Source organism: Neopsephotus bourkii, unplaced genomic scaffold (assembly GCF_033783945.1).
Source record: "Neopsephotus bourkii isolate Nb327-2 ecotype Australia unplaced genomic scaffold, CSIRO-AGI_Nbou_v1 NB_873, whole genome shotgun sequence".
NCBI lineage: Eukaryota > Metazoa > Chordata > Aves > Psittaciformes > Psittacidae > Neopsephotus > Neopsephotus bourkii.
Window position 1 is genome coordinate 3472703 of NW_026901367.1, and position 21301 is coordinate 3494003.

At 44.8% G+C, this 21301-nt stretch overlaps 1 protein-coding gene across 5 annotated transcripts in view; it reads right to left on the reverse strand.

Moving 5' to 3' along the window:
* CFAP61 (cilia and flagella associated protein 61) overlaps positions 1-21301 on the reverse strand; it is a 107714-nt gene that overhangs the window by 67060 nt on the left and 19353 nt on the right. For 4 of the 5 annotated variants that reach the window (XM_061356926.1, XM_061356924.1, XM_061356927.1 and 1 more), the window contains 8 exons: positions 17738-17829; positions 16527-16705; positions 13397-13436; positions 11517-11656; positions 7052-7178; positions 4787-4864; positions 3438-3644; positions 894-1028 (listed from right to left, as the gene is read on the reverse strand). In XM_061356926.1, coding sequence (XP_061212910.1) covers positions 894-1028; positions 3438-3644; positions 4787-4864; positions 7052-7178; positions 11517-11656; positions 13397-13436; positions 16527-16705; positions 17738-17829 — 998 coding nt within the window. The remainder of the gene's footprint in view (positions 1-893; positions 1029-3437; positions 3645-4786; positions 4865-7051; positions 7179-11516; positions 11657-13396; positions 13437-16526; positions 16706-17737; positions 17830-21301) is intronic. The other variant, XM_061356925.1, reaches the window with a different exon arrangement.

Genomic DNA, 21301 nt, shown 5'->3' on the forward strand with positions numbered 1-21301 from the left:
CATGTTCTGGATCTTGCTTTGCCAAGTGCTGCCTAATTAAGAGTTTTGGGTGCCAAAAAATACTAACTGTGAAAAGGACAGCTCTAAACTATGATATGGGAGCCCATCGCAGCCAACCGGAGTTCACAGACACAAAGCTTCCTAATTATATTTCTTTAGGAAATTGCAGCTACCTACTGAGAGTATCCATCACTAATGGGGTTTTTCTGATGTCAGCTTTGCTGGTTACTTGTGAGGAACCATCTTCATATCAAATTTTAGTTACTTAAAAATGTAAGACAGAATAAGGTGATGGTTATTTAGCATAGGAAATGAAGAGACTTTTAGGTCAGAACCTCCAGCCTTCACGAGTCCTACACAAATCAGAACTGTTTGGTAGAGACCACAACCCTTTCTTTTGCTGTTAAATGATTCCTGATATTTTGAAGTGTTCTTTGAGGGTTTCTTGTGCATGGAAGAAATCTGGCTTTGGGACTGAAACTTAACATGTATTTAAGCAATTTCTACAGCAATAGTCAGCATCATGGCATTGTCTTTTTTCCACTTGCAGAGTGACACCGAAATAAACTTACCAGAAGGACTAAACAGTAAGTCAGAGCATTTAGAATGTGTTGGGAGTTTGAGAGCAACGTCACGATAAGCCACTGCTAAAATGGAAGCAATTGTGTGCAGATGTTCCAGGTCAGTGGCTGCTCCTATAACATGTTTGAAATTCAAACTCAGAAGCAGCGGCGGCGGTGCAGAAGCAGGGCTAGGATTGTGAGGGTATGGACACCATGTTCAGTGTAATTAAGAAGCAACCTATCAACACTGGATGGTAATGCCATCCCATCTGCCAAAGCCTGTGCTAGCTGGCACCATGCCTTCCGCCTGCTGCTGCTTCTGTTACCCACCTGATCCTTGGAGACCTGCTCTGATGGAGCGTTTATGCCAAGCTCTTCCAGAGGATAGACAATCTGTCGTCTTGGTCGCACGGGAGCCATGTAATGAAGGGCAGATGTCAGGGAATGGGCACAGGGAGTCTGAAACTGAAAGGCAGCGATCTATATTTCAGCAGAGAGAATGTCAGAGCAGTGCATCACAGATGTCTGTTGTATGGCTTTGCAAATACAAAATTCTTAGCTCTGTTGGCTAAATCTGAGAGAAAAATCAGCAAATAAACAAACATAGTCAGAGCAGAGGAATGAATTGCAGCTAATTCCTGACACTAATGAAGATAATTATGAGAGTAATTACATTACCAGCTCTGTGGGAATGACAGATAAACAAGTGGTTTGGTTTATGGGATTTCTCAGCACAAGTATTTTCCCCAGGAGGATATTTTGCTCCATAGTGATCATGAATCAGCTTGACTTGACCCCATTAAGCAGTGTTATCTGCTTACTCTAACCTTTGCTCCTTTGGCAAAGGAGGGTTATGAATTCATATTGCATTCTATACTGACCAAAATGTCAATTTCATCCAAGTGATAAATGTTAATCAACTGGCAGAAACCTGAGGTGAACAAACCCCTGATGCTAATGCGAGGAGCATGGATCATTAGGAATAGCTGTATTCCATTTATTACAGCATGACTGGCTCTGTCATAATTTACAACATGAAAGGGACAAAAAATAAATGAGACTTCCTGTAAGGAGAGAATGAGAGTTAATGCAAACTAAATTACACTGAAGTACCATTCCAGCCACAAGTAATGAAAAACTTGATCTTACTGTGTTGAGAACTGACTAAAATACCACATTTACCACTTAGAAAGCAATGGTAAGCTAAAGTAACTTAAAGGAACTCTGTAGCCTGGAAATAGGCCAAACTAGAATCATTAGTAAGATTTAACTTTCCTCTTCCATCCACTGCCATTAAACTGCATTTTTGTAAGTGCCTCTTAAGCATCTGAGAACCTAATGCTACGAAAGGACATTGGCTCCTCAAGAGAACACTTCATAAACCTCCACAAAAGTGCACAGGAAAAAACATCCTTCTGAAAATATGCTTGTGTCTAACCTGCAATTCCTGTGTCCAGAATGTGGCCGTCCCAAAAACACCTAAGCCACTGAGGACAGGAGTCATTTCAGTCACCATCTCAGAGCTGGGTGCTTACTTGAGGCAGCAGTGCAGATGCCCCCAGGTAGAGATGAGCATCCCCAGAGGGCAGTTCCTTCCACCCTGAGATAGGCAGTAATGATGGATGGGTGAAGTGCCCTCTGGATGCACTGAGCTTCCTCAGTTAACGCTGGCAGGAGCCTGGACCAGACAGTAGCTCTAGAAGGCTACACAGCATGAGCTGACATGTTTGTTTACCCTTTTCTGACATGAGACTGATGACAAGACCCACACATCAGTGCTGTGGAAAGAATCTTTCTGTTTCCTTCCAGAAATGACCTGTTCTCAGCAATGGCTTTTCTCTCCCAGCATTAGGGTTTCAGGGCTCTGCAGGCCCCTGCTGAAACACAAGCCACATTTTCAACAGCAGTGAGGTGAGAGGTCCCACCAGCTTCTGATGAAACACAGTCTAGAGCCTAAGTCACTTCTGAAGAGGTTTTACAGAGCTCTGTGTTTTGGTGGCTTTAGTAGTATCCCCTTGCATTTACTCATGCTACATTACACCCAGTGACATCATTCCTTTTTCCTTCCCTGGCCTTCACTTCATCCTGAACCTAAACAAATACTGGTACCACTCAAAACTCATTCTGCAGGTGAGTGGTGGTACATGGGACAGCACAACTTGATCAGGTTCTGTTAATAAACTACGAGAGGAAATACAGATCATTGTTAAAGATACACCGTGTCCTTTCTGCCTTGTCACTACTGGCACGTTAAAACAATGAAATCAAAACTCTTATGTTGGTCTCCTCAGTTGATGAGGTTCTTGTTTCTTTATCTATACATCTAACACAACAGCAAGAAACAAAGTCAAACCCAGACTAAAGCTTGCAACTCAGATGCAGGGCTCTATCTTAGGCAGGAGTGGGAATACTGCATGCCTGCTACTTCATCCTAGAACCCATCTATTGGGAACAGACAGCAAAGGGCAGACACTTGACTGTTGGGACTACAGCTCGTTTATGGAGCCACAAAGCAACAGCAGCACACAAACCTGTATGGGTAAGAAGCATATATATTTCTCCTAGAAACAAGCAAGGAGGTATCAAACAAATGATTCATTCCTCTGCACACTTCAAACTGCTGCTCCTCCTCATGCTTCCTGAAGCTACTGAGTATGTCTGGAGTCACTGCACTACTGAGCATCTACTGAGCGTACGTACAATGCAACTGCTACATGCGTGAGTGCAGATGATACCATGCAAGAAGGAAGCACAATTTGCTGCAGTTTGCTAAGAAATTTCCTGTTTACAGCCACTCACAGAAGCAAAGAGAAAAATAAAGTGAGAAAAGGTGACAACATTTAGTATCAGAAATACAAATAACTGTGTCCTTACCTTGCCTTCCACATACTGTGGATAAATAGGATAGTAAAGAGAAGATTTGTGGGCCAAGCGAAGCGTCTCCTTTAGAAAGTATTTTGTATAGTGATGAAATATGGGATTTAAGACAAAGTGGCAAAGATGTCCATGTTCCTCTCGCTGGTGGCGACTGAAATTAATAAAGGCTTCAATGTTGTAATGTGATCGAATGTACTCAATATGCTGGAAAACAAGAATGTGGAGATCAGCAGTGACAAGACAGCTCCATTTACACCACTGGAGCAAGTCCAGTGAGTTGCTTCCTATCCCCTAAGAAACCAAATCTGAACACTGAAATGCAGTGCCTATGGGCATTGTTCTCAGTTAAAGCACTGACTGAACATACTTCTGTTGGAAACCCTGTCACTGTATCAAAGTCTTCTCTTGCAGCTTGCACACCTTTCCTACAGGGAATGCAGAGCTGACCTTTTCACAGTGTTCATGTAGACAGGTTTATGGACATTCAGGGAGGGGAAAAGAAAAAACAACCAACTAAACCAAACCCCGCGACTGTTCTGCTGAGTTCAAGACAGAGGAGCCCAGGTTGTCCCCTTACAACACTGACACTGAGGAAGGGGAATGCTGCAGAAGAGCTGAGTACGAAATGCCCTCCAACAAGGGCTGAAGTGATAAGCTGACATTTTTGCACATTATACACTCAAGAGAAACTGCTATATCCTCTTAGCTCAATGCTCTTAATATAATTAAGAGCTATTTTTGAAACCAGGAGTGACTATGGTAAAAACTGAGCAAACAGCTGCTGAACAGTGTAAAATCTGCTACAGAAGTAAGCCTCAAAGAAGGTTTATTTTTCCAGACTAATGTGCAACATTGTCTTTTTTGTGCTCCATTGGAACATGCACTTTTAATTTGCTTTGAAGGGTGTGATGCAGAATCACTCAGAACCTACAGCTGGAGAAAAAAAGGTAAGCAAGCAAATCTAGAAGGACAACTACTGCTCTGCAGTACACATGGCAAAACTGCTTATTGACTCTGTCTGTTAGGGCAGAGCAGGTGATTATGAACATATTTAGAGGCAGAATGGCTTTCTGCTGAAGAACCAAGAAGAGGTGCAGGAGGCACTTCCAGAATGCATCAGCAGCTTCCTGCAAATCACAGGATGAGTTTTCGTGTGCCAATCATCACCTATGGGAAGGGCAATAATGAGGTCTGCATTGTCAGGAAAGAGAAAGAAAGTTTAGGGGAGCAGTATCTTTTACACAGACTTTCTGTTAGTTACACCTATATTGCGAAGCTTGAAACTCAGGCTGTAGCACTGAGGGCTAAGCATTACAGTTTTCACCCAACACAGAAACAGGATTTACCATTTCATCTCTAATGACAGAAATGCCAACTATTTGATCCAGAACTTCTGCTACAAAAGCCTTCGGTGCGTTCCCATCCTGCAAGGCAAAACACATGCACATTCCCTATTTCATTGGTACTCTTTAACCTGACTGCATTTCAACACACAGTTAAAATACTTTCCTCCCAGTATATGCACTCCCCCAGTTTAACCACTCTGCCCTAACTCGAGGCACAATGTTTAAATGGTATTTGTGGCTGGACTGTGGACCATGCAGAACTTTATGGAACTGAAGGTTCAGTTAAGATCTATCTAACAGCAGCGCTATAAGCTCAGCCACTACTTTAGTCCTGGGTTAAGTTCTGGTCTTAGGAAAGAATATTCATTAAAACAGATATTCTCCATCAATAGTTGTATAAAATGGATTTCCTGCAGCTGTATGACTGGTAATGACAGCACTTGGGTTTTGTCTATGCAGCATTTTCCATCACAACAAAATTGCAGATTTTCCCTGCTGTCTGCTGGGCATGCACCCATCCACATCATGGGAAGGAACTGCCTGCTGGGCATGCACCCATCCACATCATGGGAAGGAACTGTCTGCTGGGCATGCACCCATCCACATCATGGGAAGGAACTGTCTGCTGGGCATGCACCCATCCACATCATGGGAAGGAGCTGTCTGCTGGGCATGTGCCCGTCGACATCATGGGAAGGAACTGTCTGCTGGGCATGCACCCATTCACATCATGGGAAGGAGCTGTCTGCTGGGCATGCACCCATCCACATCATGGGAAGGAACTGTCTGCTGGGTGTGCACCCATCCACATCATGGGAAGGAGCTGTCTGCTGGGCATGTGCCCATCCACATCATGGGAAGGAACTGTCTGCTGGGTGTGCACCCATCCACATCATGGGAAGGAACTGCCTGCTGGGTGTGCACCCATCCACATCATGGGAAGGAGCTGTCTGCTGGGCATGCACCCATCCACATCATGGGAAGGAACTGTCTGCTGGGCATGCACCCATCCACATCATGGGAAGGAACTGTCTGCTGGGTGTGCACCCATCCACATCATGGGAAGGAACTGTCTGCTGGGCCCATCCACAAAAGGAACTGTCTGCTGGGCATGCACCCATCCACATCATGGGAAGGAACTGCCTGCTGGGCATGCACCCATCCACATCATGGGAAGGAGCTGTCTGCTGGGCATGTGCCCATCCACATCATGGGAAGGAGCTGTCTGCTGGGCATGCACCCATCCACATCATGGGAAGGAACTGTCTGCTGGGCATGCACCCATCCACATCATGGGAAGGAGCTGTCTGCTGGGCATGCACCCATCCACATCATGGGAAGGAACTGTCTGCTGGGCATGCACCCATCCACATCATGGGAAGGAACTGTCTGCTGGGCATGCACCCATCCACATCATGGGAAGGAACTGTCTGCTGGGCATGCACCCATCCACATCATGGGAAGGAGCTGTCTGCTGGGCATGCCCATCCACATCATGGGAAGGACTGTCTGCTGGGCATGCACCCATCCACATCATGGGAAACTGTCTGTGGGCATGCACCCATCCACATCATGGGAAGGAACTGCTGCTGGGTGCACCCATCCACATCATGGGAAGACACTGTCTGCTGGGCATGCACCCATCCACATCATGGGAAGGAACTGTCTGCTGGGTGTGCACCCATCCACATCATGGGAAGGAACTGTCTGCTGGGTGTGCACCCATCCACATCATGGGAAGGAACTGTCTGCTGGGCATGTGCCCATCCACATCATGGGAAGGAACTGTCTGCTGGGCATGCACCCATCCACATCATGGGAAGGAACTGTCTGCTGGGCATGCACCCATCCACATCATGGGAAGGAACTGTCTGCTGGGTGTGCACCCATCCACATCATGGGAAGACACTGTCTGGTGGGCATGCACCCATCCACATCATGGGAAGGAGGAAGGGGCCCCATCATGTGACAGACACAAGTACATGTTCATCACTCAACCAGATATGCGTGCAAGAAAAAGCAACAACATAAATGAGGCTGTGGGTGGTCAAGGCACGGATCCAGCCTGCTTCTGAACCTGCACTGCTATAGACCACAGGTTAGATTAACCATCAGGTCAGGCTGAATACAGCTTATGCCAACTGCTGGTACTGACTTGAGTACCTCTACACCATATGTAGAGAGTTCACTAGTTTCATGTAACAAATTATGGATGTTTTTACCAGTTTTTATCCATTCTCCTGTGTCTTTGCAAGCAATACTCACGGGATCTCTGTGAACCAGAGTAAATATCCTGAAGTCATTCAGTATCCTTTTATTCAAGCTAAGGGTTTCAGTGAGCATCTGGACACCAGGCAGGTCATTGCTTGTTGCACTTCTTACATTAAATGACCTATAAAAGAAAGGGAAAAGGAAAAAAAGCTCACTCTGTGACAAATTAAAGCCAATTCCCACACTGACAACCTGCCTTCCACAAGCACTGCACGCACCTCTTTCAGAAGCTGGAATTGATTGCTGTATGACAGTGGTTCCAAGTGCATATATTAGCTTAGTGTATGAGAACATAAAAGATCACACAACAACTTAAGACAACTTAAGATGCTGCTTTAACTGTTACTGAACACTCAGTCTTCCTGCACCTACAGTCCAGTCCCATAAAGCAATGACTACTGTAACCACAGATAGCACCCAACCTTCATGTGACCAGAGGCAGCAGAGAAAGGAGCCAAAGAATCATTTCAGATGGAAGCAGGAGCTGTGGCTGCACAGTGACACATGTGGGGAGAAGAACAGAAAAAAAGGTAAGAAAATGAAAAGAAAAAAGGAGAGAGAAAAAAACAAGCCAGAGCCAAGTGTCATCCTGGCCTATGGTACCAAGGAAAGGCGGTAGCATCCTTCTCCAGCAGGAGCAACCAACTAATGTTTGTGTTAGGCCTGGGTTCTTCAAACAGCAACATGTAAGCATAAACTTACATAAAGCACAAACAAAATGCCCCTGCTAAACATAAGACTGCCACTCAGTGATCACACACCAGTGACACAGTGTGAAAGAGTCAGTGCAATAGGGACAGCAGCAGCATATGAGCTACAGCAGGAGTATCCCGGCACTTCCCGAGTTCACACACACTGCTATAAAACATCTTCCCAGCACTAAACATGAAAAAGAATTACTTCTCAGTGAGAGTCTCCAGCAGCTGAGGAACTCTCATGTTGCTTGTTAAAGGCACTGACCCTTCCTGGTTAGACAAGGCCCATGGAATAAAGATTTAGCTGTTCAAGGAACCAAATTACAGCTTCATTTCCAAGAATTCAGTTCTTTCCCCCCAGATAAAAACCTTGGGATCCAGGCAGTCTGACTGCCTCTCCTGGGCTTGTTTGCCTGTTGTGGTTTAAACAAAGTCAGCCATCAATCACGCAGTCGTTCTCTCACTCCCCCCCTTTTTTCCCTCCCCCTGCTCCCAGAGGGATGGGGAGGAGAATCAAAAGAATGCAACTCCCACAGGTTGAGATAAGAACAGTTTAGTAACTAAGGTATAACACAAACCACACTACTGCTACCACCAATAATAATAATGATAAAGGAAATAACAAGGGAAGAGAATACAACACCTCAGCACCAGCCGACCAATAACTCCCCCCACCCCTCTCAACCGAGCACCGACCAATACCTCCTCCAACCCTGCAGTCTCAGCCCTTCCAGGTAACTCCCAGTTACATCCTGGGCATGACGTGCTGTGGTATGGAATACCTCTTTGGTCAGTTTGGGTCAGGTGTCCTGTCCCTGCTTCCTCCCAGCTTCCTCTCCTCCCTGGCAGAGCATGAGGCCCACAAAGTCCTCGGCCAGACCAGACATTTGAGCAGTAACTAAAACCATCGGTGTTATCAGCACCGCTCCCAGGCCGAAAGTCAAAAACACAGCACTGCACCAGTTACCAAGAAGGAGCAAAATGACTGCTATTGCTGAACCCAGGACATTGCCATTTCAACTTTATGTGCTATTCGTCAGCCTAAGTCCCAGTCACACTCAGACTGATTTTGTGGAATGCTGTTTTAATGAACAGCACTAGGACCTTTAAAACCCCAAGCTACCAAATCTCTGATGTGCTATGGGAAATGTCCCAGCTCCATCTCTGTGCTCACTTTCAGCTGGATTATCTGAGTGCTCAAAGCACACATTTGATTGCTGAATTACAAACTAACCCTGAACTTGGAAGGGAGCATCAGCTTCCTTTGCACATTTGTTACGCATTTCCACAGAGTTCACTGCAGGATGGAATAAGTGATGAGGATGATGGTCAGGGAGGCCCACAGCACAGTTCACGTGCCCCCTCCTGCACCCCTCTGCGCCCAGCACAGGGGTGTCCTCCTCCATGGCCCGGAGCGGTGCCAGAGGGAACCATGTTTTAAATGACAAAAACCAGAACACGCCAAAACCAAACCCAGTTCTAAATACACCCAAAGCCCAGATCCACTGGGAGGATGGAGGACGAGGAAGGACCATCCAAGGTCTGTGCCCGTTTCTCTTCCAGCAAAGAATTAAGTGATTCTAGATGCCCAGTTCCTTCCACTGCTCAGAGACCAGGATGCTGCTATTATTATTATGCTTGTTAGTGAAAATTGAGGCAAAGTGTCCATTAAGCATTTCAGCCTATGCCTCGTCATCTGTTATTTTTCCTCTTTCACTGGTAAGTAGCAGGCCCATGCTTCCATTTGCTGTACTCTTGCTTTTTGTGTACTTAACACTTTTTCTTAGTCCTTTTACAACCTTTACTAATCAGTATCTCATTTTGTGCCTGTGCCTCTTCTGATTTTGCCCTTTTGTGTCTTCATATCCCCATCTTCTTAGCCCTGCTTTTCTTTTAGTCCATTTTCTGGGACCTTCTTTTCTCTCTCATGCCTGTCAAAAGCCCTTGGTGCAAGTACAATATATTGATCTTTCACTTGTGCATATTTTGGTTTCATCTAAGGGAGAATCTGCTGTTGTGCACCAAGCTCTTTGTTCTTCAGAAACTTCCCAAAGGTTTCAGCTGGTTTCTTCCATAGCTTTTCTGATCCTGAACCTCAATGAAAGGCTATTTTCCTTACTTCCCTGCACAGCTGGGGGGTGGGGGTGTTGGAAAATGCTACTACTGGCTTTGTTGTGTTCTCATGGAAGGGCTGGGATCATTTGGAATATGCACAATTCAATCAGAATTGTAAGGGTTTTACAAAACCTTGAGAACAAGTTTAATTTTGACCAAAATCACAAGAGGACCCGTGACTCCCAAAGCGAGCCGTGGATTACTGAGCAGCTGGGCTGAGATTAGCAGGAATTACTCCAGTGGCGTTCCCTGCCGCCAGCTGGATTCTGACAGAGCACACAGAAGCCCAGTTTCATCCCAGGGTAAAAACCTTTGCACAGGTCCAAGAGGAGCTGACCAGACCCTGCATGAGCTATTTGTACAGCAGCAAAGGTGCTTAAGGATGCAATTACAGCTGTATTGCTCTGAAACCATGCACTATTTAGCTACATTAAAAAAAAGGAGGGGGGAAATCTCTAACTGTGCCACAGTTTTAGCTGATGTCTGGGCCAGCCTGGTCTTGTTACACAAACAAAGCATTGGAAAACTCCTACCACACAACAGCAGTCACAACAAGAGCGGCTGTGTGTCCCAGTCCAGCAGTATTTCAGGCTACAGAAGCATTCAGAAATTCAAAGGTATGAAATAAATGATTAAAAAAAAAAAGAGATAAATTATATAAAATAGATACTCAACAATGAGGTTATGCTGTGTTCTGCATGTTTCAGAAATGCATTACACTGCATAAATTAAAAAAAAAAAAAAATAAATTAAAGCCTGGAGAAGAGAAGCTGTGTGGAGACCTCAGAGCAGCCTTCCAGTATCTGAAGGGGGCCTATAGGGATGCTGGGGAGGGACTCTTCATTAGGGACTGTAGTGACAGGACAAGGGGTAACGGGTTCAAACTTAAACAGGGGAAGTTTAGATTGGATATAAGGAGGAAATTCTTTCCTGTTAGGGTGGTGAGGCACTGGAATGGGTTGCCCAGGGAGGTTCTGAATGCTCCATCCCTGGCAGTGTTCAAGACTAGGCTGGATGAAACTTTGGGTGCCATGGTTTAGTGCGAGGTGTCCCTGCCCATGGCAGGGGGTTGGAACTTGATGATCTTAAGGTCCTTTCCAACCCTAACTATTCTATGATTCTATGAATTACACCTATACCAGGCTTTCAAGTATCAGTGTCACACAACCTGACCCAGTCCACAGGGCCAAGCACTGCACTGTGTTTCTCTATTAGCCTTGGTTCACAATGAAGCAGCTTGAAGAAGCTTCTTGTCTGTACCAATGTTCATGAATCCTCTCACTGCACTTTGCTTCTCCTTGAAGGATGCTATATATAAATGCTGGCAGTCAGAAGAGTGTTTGCTTTCACAGTTTAATGATCACAGTTTTCCTTTGGTTAAAAATCATGTCACTAACTACTTATTTCAATTAATAATATGAGGCTATTTTCACATTGTCTCATATAGTGCTGTTGGAGATACACCTGAGTAGGCTTAGGATTCACTCCACAACAGGTAGCAAGACGCTCTAGTAACCCTGCTAAAGACTAAGTTACTCAGCTCTGCTCCTGAGTGCTCCAGGCACAGGCCAGGGCTATTCAGTACACTGTTATGGGGACTCCAGCTGTAAGATCTGCCATCAGCTGTAGCCACGAGGCACAGGACTCACATGAGCAGCCCTGCACGGTGGAACACGTAAAGCTCCTGGCCAAATCTGGAAGTGCAGAATGGGACAGCCCGGACAAAACTCTGGATCAGGAGGAACTCTGGTACATGATGGGGGACGAGGATGACACAGAAGTCTTTGTCCTGAAGAAAATTGCAGACAATAAAGGCTCTTAGTGACCTCAGTAGAAGCTTTACACAAAAGCTTATCTTGAGGGGACAGAAAGAAACCAAACTGAATGCAGTGCTTACAGCACACATACACTCCAAGCATTGCTTTACCTAGCTGGCTTGATGCCTGGGCAGCACAAAGGAGCTGATGAGCTCAACACTAGCTGGCTCACAGAAACAGGTCCTTTAGCTCCCATAGTAAAAACTTACTCATTAATATCCTGATATTCCCTAATGATCCCTTTTATGCACAGCTCCCCCAGCTTTCTTCCTCAACAGAATAAGCACTGACTTTGCACTGTGTGCACAGTAGACTTGATGAATGCAAGTTTGTATATGTGCAGTAATGTCCAGCTTGTCCCAGGTTTGGCACTGCTGGTGTGCACCACAGGGTGCATCTGCATGCAAACACATTGGAATGGCAGTCACTGTAATTGCTCAGAGACCTGTGCTGTAAAGGCTGCAGAGGTGCAAATGAATGCAGGTAACTCCATGGCATCACAAACTGGTTTGAGTTGAAGGGACCTTAAAGCTCCTCCAGCTCCAAGCCATTCCCCTTGGCCTGTCCCTACTCAGATGAAAGACGGCTTCATGGCACGCTAACTTTATCCATTCAACTGCTCAAGCACTCCTTTCACCAGAGTCTCTCCCATCCCTTTTTATTGAATCCATGTTTTGAGATAATCTCCCTGCACACAGGGATGTTGGAGAGCTCTGCCCATTCAGACAGACACTTCATGCACATGACACATGCTGAGAGACTCCCAAGCAGCACAGATCTGGAAGATGTTTAATCAGTTGACTCTCGCTGATTATTCTATGGCATTTTTTCCAATGGAAAGCTGTTTGAATTTCAATCCTTTTCTTCTCTTTAAGCACACTGTGATTAAGTTTTCTCACTACACCTGGTGATTCCATCATGACATTTAGTTTCAAGGAGTGGCAGGTGTACTGCTGAATGGATAAATCAGAGATCTGGAATGCTCCCATGCTCACATTCTCTGGGAGCTTTCTTTGGTGGGAAGCAGTGGTTTTGAACATGCTGATATCTAGGGCAGAGTCTGTACCTTTGGTCACTGAGACCTGGCTTTAAGGGATGTTACCATGCAGTAAATCGCAGTGTGGCTTCACAACACACTGTAGTGTGCATTAAGACTGCCTCAGAGAGTGGACTCTTGTTACCTCAGCTAAAGATGGAGCACGCAGGGCATAGTGTTAAATAGTTGTGGCACTGTAAATGCACACCCTTATTTGCCACACATTAGCCTTGCCCTAAAAATAAGCCTTCAGTGCCACTGTTTAGGCTATGGGTAAATACCATGTATTTCCTTAATACTGCTATTCTCTAGGCTTTAACTTCATCTCTAATGTGTTTCCCCCAGTTTTGTTTTTAACTTAGGTACAGTCTGGATGTATGCATGATTTTAAAGAGTTTGAAACATTTGTTTTCTAAATCTGCGTCTCAGAAAAGCCCCTATGGAACAGAAACTAAGGACTGATGATTGCAACATAGAAAGTCCAAAGCAGCCATGGAGGGAAGTTGTACTCCTCAAGGTAACTCAGCCCAAGGTAACTTAGCCCAGGGTGACTCAGCCATGGCACACTCCTATCAGTCACAGTCTTCCTCAGGCATCATATCCAAATACCCTGGCTAACAACTGCACTGCTGTCCCACCATGCATTCACATGCACACAAACTTGAATTATACTCACTGGGAAAAGCTTGAAAACATACTGCAGGAAATCCAGCGATCTGCAAGCAAGAGAAAACACTGTTAAATGCAGCACACATCAGCCAGAGCCTGTACATGTTGGCATTTACATTCCTGTAAGTGCAAGGCACAGTTATTCACAGCGATCAGTCCACTTGTTCCTCACTGATCTGCTACAGATGTTGCACACTGTCTGCAGCTGACTTCCAGGGCTTAAAGCATCACTGGTAACAAGAATAAACCTGAATGTCTGAACTAATCTCACCGCACTGGGCTCTTCACTCAAAGGCAACAAGAAAAAGACTCACACTGTTGACTCCAGCGTTTTCCAGAGGTCATTCACAGGCTGTCAGAGCAGCCTTAGCAGACAGTCAGCGTTAACTGAGGTTGCAAACAGTTGTTGTTATGGCCCACAATATTCTTAGGCACTACCAAGAGTTCTGTCTTTACTCACTTGGTAAACATCTCCAATGTGCTTGATGAGACTAACAGGAATGTCAATACTTTGAATTGGTTTTGAACACTTCTTTCCACTTCTCACCTACTGGTTTAGAGTAATTCTACCCTCTTTTCCATGGTGACAGTGAAACGTGACATTTGAGTTTAAACAGACTTGAGAAATCTAACAAATTCTTTGTGTCTCTCCTACATGTAAGCTCTAAACCCAAATACAAGTGATGCTGAAGCGTTATAAAATATTTTTCACTGTACAAAGTTGAAGAAACTCAATATAGATACACTACCTAAAACTATTGATAAACCTCCTTGCTCCTCCAGCCCAGTAGTTACGCTCCCTTTAATTACTTCACCAATAATATTAATGAATCAAAAGAGAAATAATTTCTAATAAAAATATTTATGTTTGAAATAAACCTTTCAACAAAAGCTGTGAGCACAGATCTGGATTGGGGCATTATACAGTCACCTATATAGTCCATAATTACAGCTAGAGAATAGCTATATGGGGGAATGGGAAATGCTATTGCAATGGAGTTTTCTGCTCTCTCTTATCTAGCACCTCCTTGGCAGCAGGGAGCACAAGAATGGAGGTTGAAGATTTTTGGGGGGGGTTAAAAAGCTATCAAATATGTGCAGAAGAACCAGCAGGTTGGTTCCTCCACAATTCACTTCCAATGCACTAACAAGCCACAGAGGTTTAAGGTTTAAGCCACTCTAGATTTAAGAGATGGAAACATTAAGCAACCTGACTGGGTAACACGAATTCCCCAGCGGTAAGCTCCCCTTGAGGACTAAGATGCAATCATGCCTGCATTTCTATTTCTGGATCCATGCAGGTCAGCAGTAACTACCCTGCAGTACACAGCCAGGATTGCCTCACACCACCCTTTCAACATCCTCACTTCCCTGAGGTTTCTTTCGCAAACAGGTGGCTCAAGCAAACACAAGCAAAATACTTGAAAACACCTAGATCTACAGATTGCTCAGCTCTTGAGGAGAGGATCTTGCATGAATTAATCTGAGAAGACTTCAGGAAGGAATGCTGTGTTCTCCACAGATTCCCATCTTGGAATCCCAACTGCTCCAGAGATGTCTTCAGGAGAAAAAAGAATTGAGCTGCAGTGCTGGATGATAAACAGAGTGAAGAGAGCTTGGACAGAAACAATGGTGCAGACGAAGGGCAGAATGTGAGAAGGGGGCAAAAAAGTGAGATCTCCATATCCTAAGCAGGATGCTGTGAGCAGAGAACTCTAGCCTACAGGAGAGTATTTCCCACAGTAGATATGGACCACTGCTGTGAATCGCTGGTTCAGGGTAATGGAGTCATTCCACAGCAAGTCCCTCCCCTCAGCAGTATTTTAAAATTATTTTATTCTGGAATAATTATATTACTCGAATTTTATTTTAGACCATCAGTCCAGTGTTCTGGAATGGACTCTCTGCAGTGCCATGGTTCTGTCGCATGCCCATGCATCAGTGTTTCTAAGTACACCACAGACTTCTGGCACTGCGTTTCTCTCTCCTCCTAATGAATCCAACCAGCATTACTTGGGAGATGCGTACCAAGAAGACTATGTGTTTGCTCTGCTTTTGTAACTTAGGATAGCTGTAGCTGAAGCAGATTCAGTGTTTAATCCCTTTAGGTAGGACTCCTCCTTAGTCAAGAAACAGCTTAATAAACAGAATTCATTTTCAAGGAGTTCTGATTTGTCTTCTTAATGAATTTTATTCCTAAGTCTCCTTTAAAGCAGATGAGTTGAGAAAATGGCAGTCACCACTGACTTATACCACAAGCACAGAGATCTTTCTGCAAAAGGTACTGCAGTTGTCAGACTCATCATCTATAAAGTCCTTGCTACTGATACCCTGGATCTCCAGAAGTCACATCTGTTCAAGAGTGTGGAAGACCTGGGGTGTGCTCAGCCTCTTTCTGTCTCCTTTCTGTAAGTACCTACATGGTTTATCTTTCTTTCTAGGTTCTATAAACAAGAGCAGGGCTCACTTGTAAGCAGAAAGGGCCAATGCTCCTGGAGAGGCTTCTGTTGATGTGGTTGAGCACAAGTTCATTCTGCAGGGGTGCAGAGAAATTTGGCAACAAAATGCCTTACCTACGTGTATAGATCTGTTCTACTCCACCAGGATCTCAGAGACCAAAGTCAGCAGCAACCATCTGAAGACAAAAGGCCTTTGTCTCCCCCCTGCAGCAGTGGATTCCAAGAAACTGAATCAGTTCCCTCAGTGATGGGAGACTGAGTCTTCAGAAAGGACAACACTTAACTGCAGAGTTCAGAACAGCTTAGCTGCCCCATGGAACAAGATGGGCGGTATGGCAACACCCAGCTCCTTCTGCAGTTAGGCAGCTTTGGCATCAATGTTTCTTCAGAGGAAGAAGTAGCCTTCTTCCAAAATTTCAACTAGAATTTTCCCAATAGAAATGAGTTCTGAACTTCCTGTCCCCACGGATGTCCCAGCACAGGGGGAAGTTGCAGCCAGAGCTTGAGAATTAGTCACTAAGTTATTAGTGAAAGTAAAAGAAATTGAAAAAAAAAAAGAGGTCAGAAAAAAATCCAGCCTCCCACAGCGTGTGCTGCCACTTCCAGCTTTGTCCTAAAAATGGAGCACTGAGAACTGGTATTAAACTGGGGAAGCAGGAACTCTTCATGCAAGCTTACCTGGTTTCATACTTCTCATCGATCCAAAACAGGCGGATACAGAAAGCATTGGAAGCTCCTCTGTACACGGGGCAAAAAGCACCTTTTTCTTGAGCCTCAAGGGGTGTTGCTGAGCCTTTGAAATCCTTGACATCACCTGGGAGCAGCTCAGCGTGGGGGACGGTACCGGCTCCACTGCTCTGCAGTAACAACACACAAGTGGTCATGTACAAGAGTTCATTTGGAATTAAGAGCTCCTGCATTATTCCCCCCTAACAGCATTCCAAGTACACACACAGGGATGCACTTTCTCCTTGTCACATTTTGACAAACACAGAAGTTCAAGGAGGTATATTTCGTGGGATATCTGTTTCTCAAACACTAGATTAAAATGGCCTTTAAAAATACATACATTCCTGCTGAAGAGCAACAGATTCACTAACTAAGTGACCATGATGGTCCCTCTGTAAGGCAAGAAAATACCTTTCAGAAATGTTCCTATATAAAACAGGTGTGTATTGAAAATAGGTGAAAGTTGAAAATGTGTTATGCTAAAGAAAATGGGATCAATGCAGAGAATACTGTGGAGATGGAAATGAACAAAGGGAAGAAAACCAGAGGACTTTTGGTACATACTGATGCAACCATTCAGAGTCTATCAGGGTAAATTCTCTGCTGCTTTCTGCTGCTCCACTGCCTTTCATGGTAATGGTCTTTCATCAAGTTGAGCTTCACTCAACAGAAGAGGCACAGAGAGAACACGTGCCCTTTAACTTCTGCAGCCCACAGGAGAAAACTGGAGCCGTGTTGCTGCTTTTCAGCTCTGCCAGCTTCCCATTCACAGCAAAGTCTCAGCTCCCAACACAGTTGTCAAACCCTCAGGCCTTGCACTGGCCCCAGCCTGCCTCTTCCAGGATAGCTCTCTCCCACCTGTGAGGAGCCCACTCGGAGCTGTGCTTCCACATGCCTTCACTTGGCAGCACACCTGCACAAACAGGCCCCCATCCTCTTCCTCCTCTCACTGCCACCCCCGTGCTGGCTCATCCCATGGAAGTGGATGGGAAAACCACCCCCATCCATCCTGATCCCACACAACAGTGGATCGAAGAGTGAGTCCATGCACAGGACAGTGCAGGAGTGGCAATAACAAGCATTGCCTGTCCTGGAAGCTTTCACCTTAGCCTCACATTAGCTTTGAAAGTCATTGGCAGTGCTGTGTGCAGAGGTATTACCTGCACAGCTGCATCCTCATCAGGAACATGTTCAAAGTTTGGAGATGGAACAGACTCTGTCTCTTGACTTGTTTGCTTGCTTTTATCTTCACCTGAGTAATGAAAATGAATAAATGCATCAGGCTTGAAAACGCAAGCTGAACCCTCAGGATCACAGCATTGAGGAGAGTGTGCCAGGCTGCCTCTATTGGAAGGTTTACTTCTTTTGTTTGTAACAAGCCCAGTTACAATAGACCTTCCCACAGTTACCTGGCTAGAATTCCATTAGACTTTTTGATTTCAAGGCAAAAGAATCAGAGAATTGGTTGCAGAAGAAGAACTGAGTAAGAGAGTTTTGAAGCAATTCCTAACTCATGTATTATATGTAGCAAATTTTTACCCTATTTGAAGAGACAGGTCTGAGTGATCAGTGTATTGGCTGGTATCTTAAGCCCTGGAGCTGTTCTGACTCGCTTTCTGAGGATCACAAGGGCAAGCAAGGGCTCTTGATTCTCAGATTAGCTCTCCTAAACCAACCTGAATTCAGAATAAACCCTAGTCAGGCCAGAACCCTTGCTTACTGGTGCAAGCAGGGACAAGAATCAGATATTTAAAGTCTCTTCTCAGTTGCTAAACCTAACTAGCTCTCTAAACCCTGTTTTATTTCTTATATAAGGTGGTTGCTCAGTTTGTCTTTTCCCTTCTCTCCCTCTAAGAATTTCTCTCCTCTGCCGCTTTGCTCAGATGTTGGAGTAACTGCTCCAAAGCATTCTGTCAACCACTGCAAGCTGGGGTGTGTGCAGGACTACTCACTCATAACAACAGACACTTGCTGAGCCACACCAGGAATGCTTCAGGAGCAGTGAGCACAGGCTTTGATATCAGCAGCATGAAAAAGAATAAAAGAGCTCCATGGAAAGGAACAAGCCCTTGACAAAGTAACAGAAACCAGGTTTAAAATTGCATCACAGGTCATCCTGCCACCCTCAGTCAGAGCCCAGTAGCATTCCAGTTTAGTTCATTCCAACCTGAGCAATACTATTTTTGTGGTCAAACAGGTCACTAAGGTCACATGTGAAATACAGGTGAATCCTACATGTGAAGTACACATGAATCCTACAAGTTACTCCAAGTGACCACCCAAATTAGTAAAGCCAAGTGTCAGGTCCTGTATGTTTAGCCCTGAACGTACCTTTAGTAGTTGTGCCATTCCTGGTACTGTCCCCTCCCCAGTTGCACAGACACTCTCACAGCTTGGGTTATTTAACAAGAAAGCCTGAATGTGAGTTTTAACTCATGAGCTCTGGAGGTGTGCGTATTGCTGCTGCAGCAAACACATCAGGCAGGGACATGGCATGTGAGAGCTCCAGTGACACAAGGAACTCAAAATTTCAGCCCCAGGAGAAACAAAAAGCCATCGGAAGGCCCAAGACAACAGAATCCTTCACTCCTCTCTGAGCTTTACCTTGGGAAACCCATCTAAGTGCACTCACCAACATGAGCATTTCTTCATACAGTAATGAGCTTTAAAAAATACCTTCAAGGTTTAAAATAATTCAGCCAAAAGTATTCTGAAAAAATGTGTTATCTGAAAATCTGTTCCTCTGTTAGCAGAGAAGAATGCAGAGGCAATGCGCAGGGCAAGAAGGAACACAGGGTTTGCAACTGTGGTTTCTCAGGGGTATCACAGATGTGAGGCTTCACAGGAATGATGAGATGTGGTGTGGACTAACCCAGCCCCACTTCCCATCACAAACAGCCCTGGAGGTGTCACAGGTATTTAATACAGGGCTCTGCTTGTGTAAACATTGAGATGTTGTTCCTGACTTTACCCTGAAACAACATCCCTCAATGGCTCCAGCATCCACCACTGGCAAATGCAGCTGCAGCACTGCTTGCATGGATGTGCACACAAGTGGCAGGATGAACACAAATATCGTTGCACTAAATGAAGTAAGGAATGTGAACAAAGGGAAAATGGAACTAATCCTGTGATTGCTGGGTTGCTAGCAGAGGTAACAGGCAGCAGGAGCAAGAAGCCAGTTCACCATGAAGCCTGATGAAAAGCCCTTGAATCATTCTCACTGCATCATAATGTTTTGTAGCTACTAATTCGTGACACCATATAGAGTAACAACCAAATGACTGTAATTACGCCGAGGCTTAAGTGGCATATCAGTACTGGGTTAAAGACAGATTCCTGTATGTGCCTGCATTACTATTCACCATTACATTCTGAAGGGAAAAATATCACCAACCTGTGATCTCTACTTACCAGGCTCAAGGGCTTGGGAAAACATGGGGGGGTTTATTTATGTGTGAACATCCAATGACCCTGCCCAGGAATGCAGCCTGCACTTGGAATTCATGACAGCAAGTCCCCAGCACTACTGATCCAAGGAGTCCCCTGAACTGCCGCCTGCAGGAGGGGTGCCACGCTGAAACACCGTTCAGTCAGTCATGGAGTGCTTGTGCTATGCACTGTAAGCAAATACCAACTACGTGTGGCTGACACTACAATACATTTCAAAGGCTTAGCTTCATCCTTACACTGGGAAGGCTCCACAATGCACTCCTGGGATGCAACTCTCATATGGACTCTGCAGTTACCAAACCCCACCCCCAAGAGCCCCCGGACCTACAAACAAACACCTCAACAAAAAACCCCAACCCCAAAACCCCAACAAACCACCCCCCAGATAAGACAATGCTCTTTCCAAATTACATACTTTAATAAAACAAACAGCAGAAGGAAGGGAGCTGTGCTTACAACTTGGTTGGGGCCTTTTTTGCTGTAAACTTCTTTACTAAAAGAGTGGGATTTTTTATTTCCAAAAAGGAAAATAGGAAAAAAAGAAAAGGAAAAAAAGCAACATTTCTCTTTCTCCTGGAAATTGTCATGAATGGATACTGAAATAAATGGCATTACCTCTCAGGAATAATGAAACCCAAATCGTCCCAAAGGAAAGGGCTTTTCATTCAAACTGCTCAAAAATAGGGGTTTTTGTTTATAGCTATTAGTCAAACGTGTACTAAGCAGTAAAAGGAAAAGCTGTTTATCAAACATCTACCGTATGAGACCCATACTTTCAATAAGCCATAACAAACTTCTGGAACTGTTTAAGCTAATGCCTTCTTGAAGGGTATCAGAAACCTGAGCACTAACAGTCTACATCTGATTGTTTCCCCCTTCTTTCTTTTTCCTTTCTCTGAGATTCAACTGCCGCAGCCCTCAGTTGCACCTCTGTCCTTTGGGGCACATTGGGCAGGCATAAGCAACAGCTTCCAATGTTTCAGGACAGCACACGCTTCCTCAGGTGTTGTAATTGCTCGTTTATTCTAAAATGTGCAAAGCTACAGCAATGATTTTAAATATTATTCAGTGATAAGAGAATTAATATTCCTGAGCTGAGTGTCAGAGCCAGGCTCTTGGCTTATGCCACTCAAGTTCCTCCCTCCTCAGGTGTCTGAGACCATCAGTGATTTGTACTCAAGCTACCTCAGGTGTCCGAGACCATCAGTGATTTGTACTCAAGCTCCCTGAAAAAGCCTACAAGTAATTGTCTTTCTCCAGAGCTGCCCCTG